Below are 12,359 nucleotides of genomic sequence, written 5' to 3' on the forward strand. Positions count from 1 at the left end.
CTGTCCCAAATCCAAACTGTACCACTCAGTGGGGTTCTGACGAGTCGTGATGGGGGGCGCAACTCGACAGCTCCTACAACAGGGGTGTCCAAACTTTTTCCACCCCAGGCCATATAGTGAAAAATGAAAGGATGCAAGGTGCTACTTTATTTTGTAATGCTAACAAGTTATACTGTATATGTTTCAAGACAAATGCACTTCTCAGCTTTGTGATATAGGTGTGAAAAAGCGGATTATTATTTTGATCTTCAGTCTTCTCTTTTTTTCCCCCTTTTAAAAATAAAAATCCAAATATTACAATTTTCTTCAATATTCTTATAGTAAATTTTCTTTTTGCAATATTCAGATTTTATTCCAGTAATTTTTAATTTGTTTTCATAATATTCAAACCTTTTTCCGAACCTAATTTTATTATGTTTGTTAAACATATGACTTTTAACATTTCAACTCTGTGCTACTAAAATGACATTATTTTTCCCTCATAATATTACAAGCTTAGTCTTGCAAAATTGCGACTTTTTCTCTTGTTAGGTTACAAGGTTTTTCTCTTCATATTTTGACTCTATTCTCTTAATTTTTTTCTTCAATATTTCAACTTTATGCGACTAAAATGACATTATTTTCCCTCATAATTACATTATTCTTGTAAAATTCCTACTTTTTCTCGCCAACTTTTTCTCTTAATATTTTGACTTTATTCTTATAAAACTACTGCAGAATTTCTATTTTTCTCGCTAACTTTCTATCTTAATATTTTGACTTTATTCTTGTGAAGCTACTGCAGATTTTTCCATTTTTGCTGCTGTTGTTTTTTTTTTTTAAGTGTTCTTGTTAAAGTATATTTTTATAATGTGCTGCTGGCCAATGAAAAAACAGACATGGGCCACAAATGGCCCTTGGGCCACACTTTGCACGCCCCTATTGTACAGCTATGACAGTGTGAAGTTCACCTGGCAATGCAGCTATCGAACTAAAGTCTTAAGTCGACGTAAGTAGATTTTCAACATCTTCACATGAGTATCATAACATAATAAATCGTAAATGTCATTGTTTAATAGGTTGTGGTGTCACACATGTACATTAAATGATGAAATACACTAATGTAGCCTCACTATGATAAGACTGTGCTCATGTGACGGATTCCTTCAAAATTGATGCACATTTAGAACAGGTTTCTTTGTTGTACGCATGCGCAGTAGCGCTTGGTGCCACAACCCAATGAGACTGCTCCATTTGACAGTACACCGCAAATGACAATCGCAATATTGTTTATTGTATATGTATTTGTATTTATTCAGGTAGTTATATTTCTTTTTCCTCTGTCCATATGAGGTATGGTTATTGACCCCTTATGATCATAAATGAAAAATAATAATCAATGTCACTGCTCGGCCATTGTTTTTCTCACTGAACTCTATACTACTGGAATACTACTGACCGCATGAAGCCATTGGTCGGCCATCTTGCTTCACCCAAAAAAGCACACACGCTTAGACATACACACTACATTTATTATGGTTCGATATAAAAATTAATGCGAATTAACACAAATTACATTGAAACAGAGTAAATTTACTAGACCCAAATCTCAAAATTTCCCTCAAGTTTAAGTTTTTTCCTACCTCTATGGTGTGAAATTACAATGCATAACAAGTCAATTTCAGTGTTCACAAGGTATTTGTTACGATAAGGATCTACGTAGTATCAAAGTTAAATGCTAGCATACCTTTAGAAGATGATCAGGAAAGTCAAATATTGTTGGAACTGCATTTTGTCCTAATCTAACAGTCTGGCCGGTCCTGTCCAAGTTCTCCTCGGTGAAATGACTTGAACAGAGTTGCGATCTGGCTGCAGGAATCCACCTGTCTCTCCGCATATTTACTACCCATTGCTTTAGAAGTTGAACATTGCAGTGTGGAAATCTAAAGGAGAATAAGGGGCTCATTTACAACTACTTAGATGAAAAGATGCTTACAGATTTAAAGTATCTATTTTTATTATTTATAAGCATTTACCTACCTGTGAAATGTAAGTCCCTTGTCGCGATTTTCACGAGTATCACGATTTGTGCAATTAATAGCAGCACAAGACGGCATCTCCAACTCTTCTTAGTTGTTAGGCTTTCTTGTTTTGGGTGAAACAACATGGCGACTTCTATACTTCCGGTGGCTTCAAGCTTCCAATGCACAGCAAGCGATCGGGGCCATTCCAGTTATAGAGTTCAGTGGGTTTTCTTCCGCTTATCCTTAGTTAAATTGCGGGACATCCCCTTCGGTCTTGCGTAGACGGGAAAACGGGATCGGGCTTCGTAGTATTATGCCACAAAGTCTGCAAAATCTGTTCCTAAAATTACTTAGAATGGCCAAATACGTTCAAAGTACTTTTACAGTCTTACCTGTGAAAGATAACCCCATGATATCTGGTTTGGACTGTAAACCGCTTGGTACAATTCCATGCAGCACGCGAATGATGTGTCGTCTCCGTTCGCTCCTGCCACGTCCAATATGGCGGCGACGTCTAAGTCTATGTACGTCTACGCCTAAAATGCTAACAATGTGGAGCCCATACGCAATAACGACACTCATGCACTTGACTGACTTGTATTGTTTAATTATTTTCTCCTCATGATCCATTAAGCCATAATGATAGAATGAATAATGATAAGCACAACAACGATTCCCACATCCAATATGGCGGCGACGTTTACATACGTCTACGCTTAAAATGCTAACAATGTGGAACCCATACGCAATAACGACACTCATGCACTTGACAGACTTGTATTGCTTTAATTGTCTTTCTCCCCGTGAACCTTTAAGCCATAATTATGGAATGAAAAATGATACGCACAATAACAATTCCCACATCCAGTGTGACGGCGACGTCTACGTTTACGTACGCCTAGGCTTAAAATGCCAACAAACCAGCGATGGTGCCCCCATGTGGAGCCCAGCCGCAATAACGACACTTATACACTTGACAGACTTGTATTGCTTTAATGTTTTTTTTTCTCCTCAGGAACAATTAAGCCATAATGATAGCATGAAGAATGATAAGCACAAAAACAATCCAAGTGTCTTTTTGCACATTCATACAGTTCACATGTCTTTCTGGACACTTTCTAGCACTTGTAAAAAAAAAACAAAAAAACAACAAAAACGCTTTCTTGGACAGAAGCATGTTTCACGGCTCTGCTTCCACACAACACACACGATGGAACGAAAACTTCTTTGACAGGAAAAGAAATAAATAAGAATAAATAAACCATTGGCATCTGGGAGGTGTGATGGTGAAGTCTTGATGGAGCTTTTTTGCATGTGGAATTCCCGTCGCTTCTGCGTTGCTTTTCAGTGAAGTGCTACACCAACACAGTAGGCCTCTTTTCCTCCGGGGGCATGGAGACATGAATTTGAAAATAAATGTCTCAAGTGTGTGTCAGTGTGTGACAAATGGGCGCGTGGGTTCTTTTGCATGAAATATGGCAACCAGACAGAAAAAGCAGCTCGTGTGACTCTTTGGCAAAAACTATAACTGTCATGGGCGCACACTGTTTATTTTTATTTTTTTTATATCTATATATTGCATTTGAGCTTGGCCTCTTTTACCCTTTTTTTTGTGAAAATCTTCAAAGATCTACCTGCTACAGTTAGTTCTAAAAGATTCCCGCCAACTCTTCTGTCCATGCAAGATGACAAACAGGATGAGCCGAAACAAACATGTACAAAGTAATGTACACCGTATATTCAAACACATTTCAAAATCCTCAGACTTTGAAATCATTAGCCAAAATAAGTATAGATTTTTTTTTCTGAACTCATTTCTTTATCTAGACTGTACAATATATGCATAATATGAGTACTCATGAGGGACCAAAGCAACAAAAATAAATACTTTTCGCTAAGTCACCTTTCAAAGTAGTTCATCTATGTACATTTATATCTATCCTCTTATTGTAGATGCTTTTTTTTCTCCTGCTAAAAGTATCTAAATGCCTTTTCTGACAACACGGTGGAAACAAACACAGAGACAGAACCGTCAAGGTGAAAGTTAAGCCCGGCTCAGTCGGACCAAAACAATGAAAAACATTCACCATTATTTGACTACTTCAAGAATGGGTCGTCTACTGTACGTCTTGTTGATGACTCAAGCGTGTGGAGCCATATCAGGGCCAAAAAAACATTTCAAAACTGAATATTCCAGATTTGATGTTGAATTTTGACGTGTGAACGTGAAAGTTAAGCTTGTGTGACAGCGTGACAACAATGCATCTTTTGTGCGCCTGCCCGGTCTTCCGGTATTTTCCTATTAGTCATATGTAAGTGTTGCGCAATTCCGATTGTGCTATGTGAGAAGGCCTTTGATGAGAAGCTATTCGAAAAGGCTGAATCTACGGAATGTAGGAAACTAAAACAATTCAGCTCTACATTTTGACGTCGTCGAAATGATTTGCTCCAATTGTGAGAGCATTGCCGTCTCATCGGGGTGTAGGACATGTACATTCATTTGTTGTAAAGCACATTTTAAATATTTGAATATTCACTTTCAAATTGTGCATTAAAAAAAAAGAATTGTTATTTTTTAAAATTCAAATTTCATTAAATTGTAATTTCATTCATTATAATTTTTTGTGCGCTTATTTTTTTAACATTTTGATTACACTGATGTATTTTTTAAAATAAAACATTCAACTTGAAAATTCAGTTTCAAATTGCACATTTTATTTAAAATTGTAATTCACTGTAATTTTATTAAATATATTTTTTGTGCACATATTTTTTTAATATGCTGATGTATTTTCCAAAATTCAGCATTCAACTTGAATATTTTTTTTCTTTAATTGTAATTGTATTAATAATGTTTTGTGCCTTTTCAGAATTCAGCATTCCTGAATGAGTTTATCTGAATTTACTTTTTATTGAATTAATTTGAAATTATTTTAATTATTTATTTTTAATTACAATTTTATTTAATTGTAATTTCATTAATTATAGTTTTTGTACACTTTTATTTTGAATACGCTGAGGTATCTTTCAGAATTCAACGTTCATGATTGTATTTATTGAATTGTATTTTTTAATTTATTTAAAATTATTTAAAATATTATTTCATTTGTTATTAAAATTGTATTTAATTGTACTTTGATTAATTTGGGTTTTTGCACATTTATTTTTATACGCTGATGTATCTTTCAGAATTAAAAGTTCCTAAATGTATTTATTGAAATGTACTTTTTAAATTTAATGTATTTTAAATAATTTAAAATATTCTTTAATTTTATTACTATTATTATTATTATTATTATATTTAAATTTGGCTTAATTGTAATTTTATTCATTATAGTTTTTGCAGACTTCTTTTTCATTTTGATTATGCTGATGGATCTTTCAGAATCCAACATTCCTAAATGTATGTATTGAAATGTATATTTTTATTTAAATTAGTTTAAATCTTAAAAAAAAATTAAAATTTTAGTGAATTGTAATTTTACTCATTATAATTTTTGTGCACTTATTTTGATTTTGAATACACTGACGTATCTTTCAAAATTTAACTTGAATATTCAGTTTGAAATGTTTTCCGAGTCCATACTGTAAAGGTGTGGCCCCGACGAAGCTCCACATCAGAGGGGCTTTTAAAAAAAGTCTACTTCATGCAGTCTCTGACAAGTCAAACAGCCTCAGTGTCTAAGTGGCACACAGCATAGAATGTTTTCAGTGAATGCAGCTATGAGGGAGGAACAGCATGCAGAAAGAACAGTGCATAGGTCCAGGTTTGGCTTCCTGGAGGTGCTTTCCAGTGTCGTTCAGTGCAAGCCTGCCTGGGTGGCGCCACCCTGTGGACAGTCTATCAAAGTCACCAGCTGCTTGCAGTGACGAAGTGTCTTTCAGGGAGGGAGGAGCTTATGTGGCTTTTCTCTTTTTTTGGGGGGGGGGGGGGGTCTGGTCTGATATGTGCAGTTTAGATCAGTCGCCGTTTCACTGCAGAGCCCTTTCTAACACAAAGCAGAACCAGAAAAGTCCACTCAAGGGGTTTCACGAGGGTTAGGAGAACCAAGCTTAAAGGTCAAGCTAACATGCATAACGTCTTCGGACAATGTTCCGTCAAAAGCCATTCAGGCTAGCTTTTTTTCTCTTTTTTTCCTGAAGACAAAGTCGAGAAGAAAGGATTTCTTTTCTTGTTTCTGTGTCCGTCTTTTAAAGGAGGAAATAAAAAGAATGGCTTCGTTGCTACGTCATTCTCACGCTTTGGTAAAAACAATCCAGAAAAGCAAGAGAACCACCCTGAAGCCTCGCACGTCCGCACGCACACTTACCAACGTGACATCCGCCGCTCCCACCTTCACGACTCAACCCGGCATCCTCCGCGTTCATCACATTCGCGACCCACCCCCCACGCCGGCACGTCCCACGGCTCCCTCTACGAAGACGCGTAGAACACGTCAATCGAACCAGTAAGGCAAAAAGAAAAGGGAAATAAAATGAGAAAATAAAAGGACATCGTCGAATCCCAGAGAGAAAAGACACCAAAATGACACGGAAGGGGGGCATTTCACCGCCTCATCATTTTGCCGATAAAGCTGACGATGGCCGAGGCGGGCTGGTCGGCGTCCGGCTCTGCAAACAGGTGACTGACGTTGTCGGTTGTGCTTCCTTGTTTCCTCGCCACAAAGCCAAAAAGCCTGCAAGAGAACGCACGTGGGTACGTGTTCTGGTGCCCACGTGCACCACATTTGAAGGGGAAAATAAAAAGTGGAGAATATTTACCTGACTGAACCGCCGCCCTCTTTGCCCCACCTGCGTAAAATAAAATGAGAATTACCGCCGTGATCGTACGCCTCGTCCAAAGAGTAGAGCCGCTGCTCCTTCACATGGAGAGGAGCCAGTTGAGGTGGCTCGGGCATCTAGTCCGGACGCCTCCCTGGTGAGGTGTCCCGGGCATGCCCGGCCTTCTCCCGGCTGGGACAGACGTAGGAGACGCTGGAGGGGTTATGTCTCACAGCTGGCCTGGGAACGCCTTGGGGTCCTCCCGGTGGAACTGGAAGAGGTGGCCGGGAAGTCTGAACTTCCCTACCGACTGCTGCCCCCACCACCCGTACCCGGAGTAAAATGGAGTAAAATGGAGGGATGGATGGACGGCCTGTATTGGCATCAAAATGTCATATCGATATCTGGTTTTCTGCCGACAGGTACCGCTGCACACCCTTTCCAGCAGCTGCAATGAAGTGCTAGACAGTATCGGACTTTGGTAAGAAAGCCAATATTGAGTCTTTAGTGAGTCTGCTTAAAAACGGCTTTTATTATTTTTTTAAATGATTATCATTTTTCTTATTTTCCAAAAATAGAACAAATATTTGCCTAAATATAAAAAAAACATTTATGATTGTGTGTGAGGTTGTTGAAGAGTTTTGAGGAGGTTAAAAATAATAATAAGCATAAATAATACAATTGTAAGTAATTAAACAATACATTTAAAATGTCTTATTATTTGTATTTATTATTACCGTAAATTGTGGTGTATAAGCTGCACATGTCCATGTCATAAAAATAGGACCAGCCAGCTCTTCATTTGACAGGAGCCAATCAGGAGCTATGAATAAACTCACAACAAGCTTGTCAACACATTGGACTTTGTAGGAGGTCATTACGCAATATAACAGTCTGACTTACGGTTTCATCTTACAAATGACATTAAACTCATCACACAGCAACTTAACACTCAAAAGTTATACCTCAGAATATAGAAACATGCATCAATACGAGCTTTATGTGGAAAAAAAACATTTTTGTGTTTCCATAATGCATTGCATTTGAGAAAACCATCTCATTGGAGAACAGCATAGAAAATGACTATGCTGCTTCTGTCCACCAGAGGGAGCCTGAGGACCCAGAGCTCAAAGCCCAGAGGGAAGCTGACATCATTGCAGCCGCCCAATGAATGTGTTGCTCAGACTTAATGCCTTATGAGAAAACTTAAAAATCATTTAAAAAAATATTTTTAATGTCATATCGGGACATGTTTGTAAATTTGTATATACAAATGAGTATTAAGTTGCGGCGTGCAGGATTTAGTGATTTTAGTAAAGTGTTCTTTAAAAGATGACACCGTGAGCAGGCTGATATGTTATGTTTGCCCCCTGCCTGATTTGTTATTTTTTTTGCATGTTTGTCACACTTAAATGTTTCAGATCATCAAACAAATGTAAATATTAGTCAATGACAACACAACTCAACACAAAATGCAGTTTTAAATGAAACTTTTTTATTATTAACAAGCAAAAAGCAAAAAATCCAACATTGAAGTGTGACAAACATGCAAAAAATAACAAATCAGGAAGGGGCAATCACGAATCAGTGAAAAGTACAGTGCAAATGTACCCGTTTGTGCAGGACTTAAAGGTCTGAGAAGGCCCAGAACCACCTTACTAGTTGGCGGTTCTTTGAAAGTGAAGTTTAGTCATGTTGGTACCGGGTCATACCTTCTGTCCTGGGGGTCGGTGTCACAGTAGGTTATGGTGCTTAGTGGATAATGTCGCCGGAAGAAGATCCTGCATGAATCACGGTGGTTATTTAAAATGCAAAAAATGTTCTTAGTTTGTAAATGATGCCTTCATGAACTCACTTCCTGTGACTGTCTGTCAGCGTGATGCCCTGCGGGGAAACTTTGCAGTGGACGGCGGTGGCGGCGGGCAGAGGATTGGTTGCCAGCGTCTGACTGATGGCCTTGCCGATGGCCTGGGGGCCCGTCAGGGACTCCATGTCCACGGAGTTAATATAGAGCACGTTGCATGCTGGAAACCACAAATGGAACGCACCGTCAGCGATGGCAAGCACGATAGCTAAAACAGATCCGGTATTTACCGTAAGACTCCTCCGGAACCTTCGGAGCTGCAAAGTAGAGGCACACATTGTGAGGAACCCCGATTCTGCATGGGCACACCAGCAAGGAGGCAGTTACAGTACCTGTTCCTTGCTTCAGGAGCTCCACAACTGGGTCGGTGGGCGTGGCCAGTTCCAGCGCTTCTTCATTGGGGTCTATGTGGGGCAAACACACTTCAGAAATTGTGAGCAGCGCCTTGGCTTCCTGCTATTTTACCTTTGGTGGGGATCATCAGCTTGCAGGGCAGCGCCAGAGGCGTCATGGAGTGCTGGTACACCAGTGCGGAGAGACAACCTGCAGTGAAACCGCGCGTGAGTCAGAGCGAGGGTGAGATACGACCACGTGCGACACACTCACCGAAGTAGGGCTCGTTGGGGCAGCCCTTCAGACGGACACCTTTGGGGCTCGTCTCAATCAGGAAGTGTCTCACGAGCTCATTGGTCAGGTCTCCAGCTAGATGGAACAGAGTGAGTTAAAAGCCGCGCAGTAGTGGAACCTCGCTTTTTGTATGCAACAAAAATGATCGCCGGAGATGTCTCAGTTTTCATTATCTGTGAAGAATGGATAGTGGTTCTTTTACAGTTGCAGCGGTGTCCAAAGTGCAGTGCAGTCTGGGGTCCTTTTGGTGTTTTTTTTTTTTAATTGACCCACAGCACATTCTAAAAATATAATTCAACTCATTCGATCCCAGCCACTTGTCAAAAGACAACCCCTACACTACCGGCCATTTTTGACTGATCTTTCTAGGCCCACAGAACATTGTGTTCTATGGTTCTATAAACATGGAACCTACCAAAAGAAAGATAAGATGCCCTTCTTTCATCAGGAAAAAAAGTTTGTTTCTACCTTTTTCTGTTCTTAAGTAATCAGCAGTAGAACATAGGTAAGTTTCAGGAAAATATCAGTTCCTGACTAAAAAAGGGAGAAAACCATCTTTTCTGAAAAGACACATTTAAAGCATAACTTTCACTTTGGCACAAATATTTTTTGCTTTTGTGACAACTCAAATATCTAAACAAAACCACAACACATTTTTTTTTACATCAAAATAACAATTTATTTACAAATATAACACCAAGAACTATTTACAATTTTCACATTTGGAACTGAACTATGTGTGTGCCTGTGTTAGCGCACGTGTGCACACACGTGTGCATGCGTCAAAATTTCCAGACTATGCGTAACCTTCTGCACGCTACACTCCTCCCTGCTCTCCCACTTCCTCCTTCCTGCCACGTGTGCTTCTTCCGTCCTCATGATCCCTACCGAGCTCTTAACGAATGCACTTCTGCCACCTAGTGGCCGTTTTTATGGCTCAAAATTGCTCTGAAGTCAAATCCATTGGTGGGGAATTGCATCATCACCTCTGTCAGCCTCTTGCGCAAAAAGACAAATAAATACGTTGTTGGGATCGGGCGTTATAAAACTTTGTCTTTGGTTTTGAATGAGCTAAAAAAAAAAAAACAGCAAAAATGGAAAAATCTGCAATAATGTCACAAAAATAAATTCAAAATATTGAGAGAAAAAAGCTGTAATCTAACGAGAAAAAGTGGTCATTTTACGAGAATAACGTCGTAATATCATGAGGAAAAATTACATCTTTTTAGGAGCATCAAGTTGAAATATTAAATTAAAAACAGATTATTATATTATAGAATATTATGAGAAACATTAAACAACAAATAAAGTTGTACATTTTGGACAAAGTTCCAACTGTGATTAGAATAAAGTCAAAATATTACCAGAATAAAGTCATCATTACGAGAAGCTAAATTTACAAGAGGGCGGTTGAAATTGTTCGAAAATTTAAAAAAAACAAAAGCAGAAATGGAAAAAACTGTAAATTTATGAAAAGAAACTTTATTTTATATCCAGTATATTTATGGTGTCAGTTTAGTAGCAGAGAGTTGAACTATTAAAAAAAAATATGTTATGTTTCAAGCAAACAAAACAAAATAAAGTTCTCATTTGTCGAAAATGAGGTTGGGGAAAAAGTTCTAATATTATGGGAATAAAGTCAAAATATTATGAGAATAAAGTCGTAATATTACGGAAAAAAATTACAAAGAAAGCTTCAATATTTGGAATAAAAAAATATAAATAAAAAAAGAGCAAAGGCCGAAGGTGATACTAATAATAGACCTTTTCACCGATATCACAAAGCTGAGATACAGTTTTTTTCTTGAAATATATTTAACTTTTGGTCATCGAACGCACACACAACGATGAGCAACTCCATATCTGTCTCCTTCCAAGCACTCCGCCATGCACCGATGAGCACCAAGCGCACTGCGTATTTCTGAGTGTTAGGAATCCATTGAATCCATCATTTGCATGTATTTACATTGTTTTCTGCATGTAAAACTAAAATTCTTATCAATAAAATGTGTTTGGAGTTCATGTTTTAGGCGTCTGGAAGAGATAAACTGGTTATTTCTTATGAGAACAAATGGTTTGGGTTTAATACATTTTGGTTTTCCCATGTGTTCATGACCAAAACCGAGCTTCCGTTTATGCTTCGTTTTGCTTTTCATAAGACATCCTACCTTTTTTGCTTTGCTGTACCGTCGGTGGCGGGCAGGCCACCTTCAAGGCAAGACCGTAAGCCCCGCGGAAGGAGTGGCTGTCCCTGATGACGAAGGCGCCGGGCTCCCTGTCCTTCAGCACATTAATGGCTAAAATGAAAGCGCAGAGGGTCAAGGCGGCGCCACAACACTGATGGGAGGTGTGCAGAACCGGCAGCGTCACCTTGCTCCCGGGAAATGTCGGGCTTGTACCAGAACTTGGACGTGTCCTGGACAAACTTGACGTTCATCTTGATGTCCGGATAACCGTCTGTTGATGACAGAAGGGAATTATTCCTGAAGGTGACATCAGGCACTCATCCTCCTGCGTCTCACCATAAATTGACTTGGAGGTGTCTGAGAGCGCCCCGGTCAGGTTTGTCCCACCGCTGTCCAGCACCAGGTTCTTGTTTTCCGTCCTCTCTACACCTGCACCGCTGGCGTTCTTCTTGTCTGGCAGCTGGGGGGAGACGGGAAAGGCGGGCGTGGAAGGCGGCTGCGCCTGACGGGAGGTTGCCCCCAACTCATCGGGGGTACTGTGGCCGCTCCCTGCTGCGTGCCGCCCCATCAGGGGGCTGGGGGGCGGCGCAGTAGCGCTGCCTGCTGTCTTGGGGTTTCTGCCAATCAAGGGGCTGGAGGGGATGTTGTCCCTGCTGCCGCCCGCTGGGGGTGTGTGTCGGACGGGCGAGGGACTGGCTTGGCCAAGGCGCCTTTGGAGGGCAGGGCTCGGGGGCGTGTTGGTGGCTACTGTGCGGTGGAGGGTGTTGGGGCTACCGGGGACGGTGTGGACCCCCATGATGTTGACCTGGGCGCCATCAGGGGAGGCAGGTCTTTGAGGGTACAATGGTGCTGAGCTGTGAGGGTCTGAAGAAACGTACCTCCTCCTTTTGACAAGGAAAAACACAAGATTACTCCTCA

General features: G+C 39.9%; 1 protein-coding gene and 1 long non-coding RNA gene across 9 annotated transcripts in view; both read right to left on the reverse strand.

Moving 5' to 3' along the window:
- Nucleotides 1-906: 906 nt before the first annotated feature.
- Nucleotides 907-2,474, reverse strand: LOC129192195 (uncharacterized). The gene is made up of 3 exons (XR_008573378.1): nt 2,396-2,474; nt 2,020-2,337; nt 907-1,922 (listed from the first exon to the last, which is right to left on the reverse strand). It is a non-coding gene; the product is annotated as an uncharacterized LOC129192195 (long non-coding RNA).
- A 506-nt stretch (nt 2,475-2,980) lies between these two features.
- tns1a (tensin 1a) overlaps nt 2,981-12,359 on the reverse strand; it is an 81,489-nt gene continuing 72,110 nt past the window's right edge. For all 8 annotated transcript variants that reach the window (XM_054795854.1, XM_054795890.1, XM_054795882.1 and 5 more), the window contains 11 exons: nt 11,778-12,325; nt 11,626-11,712; nt 11,424-11,552; nt 9,235-9,330; nt 9,094-9,171; nt 8,961-9,032; nt 8,859-8,885; nt 8,620-8,788; nt 8,477-8,545; nt 6,765-6,794; nt 2,981-6,679 (listed from right to left, as the gene is read on the reverse strand). In XM_054795854.1, the coding sequence (XP_054651829.1) occupies nt 6,550-6,679; nt 6,765-6,794; nt 8,477-8,545; nt 8,620-8,788; nt 8,859-8,885; nt 8,961-9,032; nt 9,094-9,171; nt 9,235-9,330; nt 11,424-11,552; nt 11,626-11,712; nt 11,778-12,325 (1,435 nt within the window). In that variant the 3' untranslated portion in view covers nt 2,981-6,549. The remainder of the gene's footprint in view (nt 6,680-6,764; nt 6,795-8,476; nt 8,546-8,619; nt 8,789-8,858; nt 8,886-8,960; nt 9,033-9,093; nt 9,172-9,234; nt 9,331-11,423; nt 11,553-11,625; nt 11,713-11,777; nt 12,326-12,359) is intronic.

This window comes from Dunckerocampus dactyliophorus, chromosome 1 (assembly GCF_027744805.1).
Source record: "Dunckerocampus dactyliophorus isolate RoL2022-P2 chromosome 1, RoL_Ddac_1.1, whole genome shotgun sequence".
Classification (NCBI taxonomy): Eukaryota; Metazoa; Chordata; class Actinopteri; order Syngnathiformes; family Syngnathidae; genus Dunckerocampus; species Dunckerocampus dactyliophorus.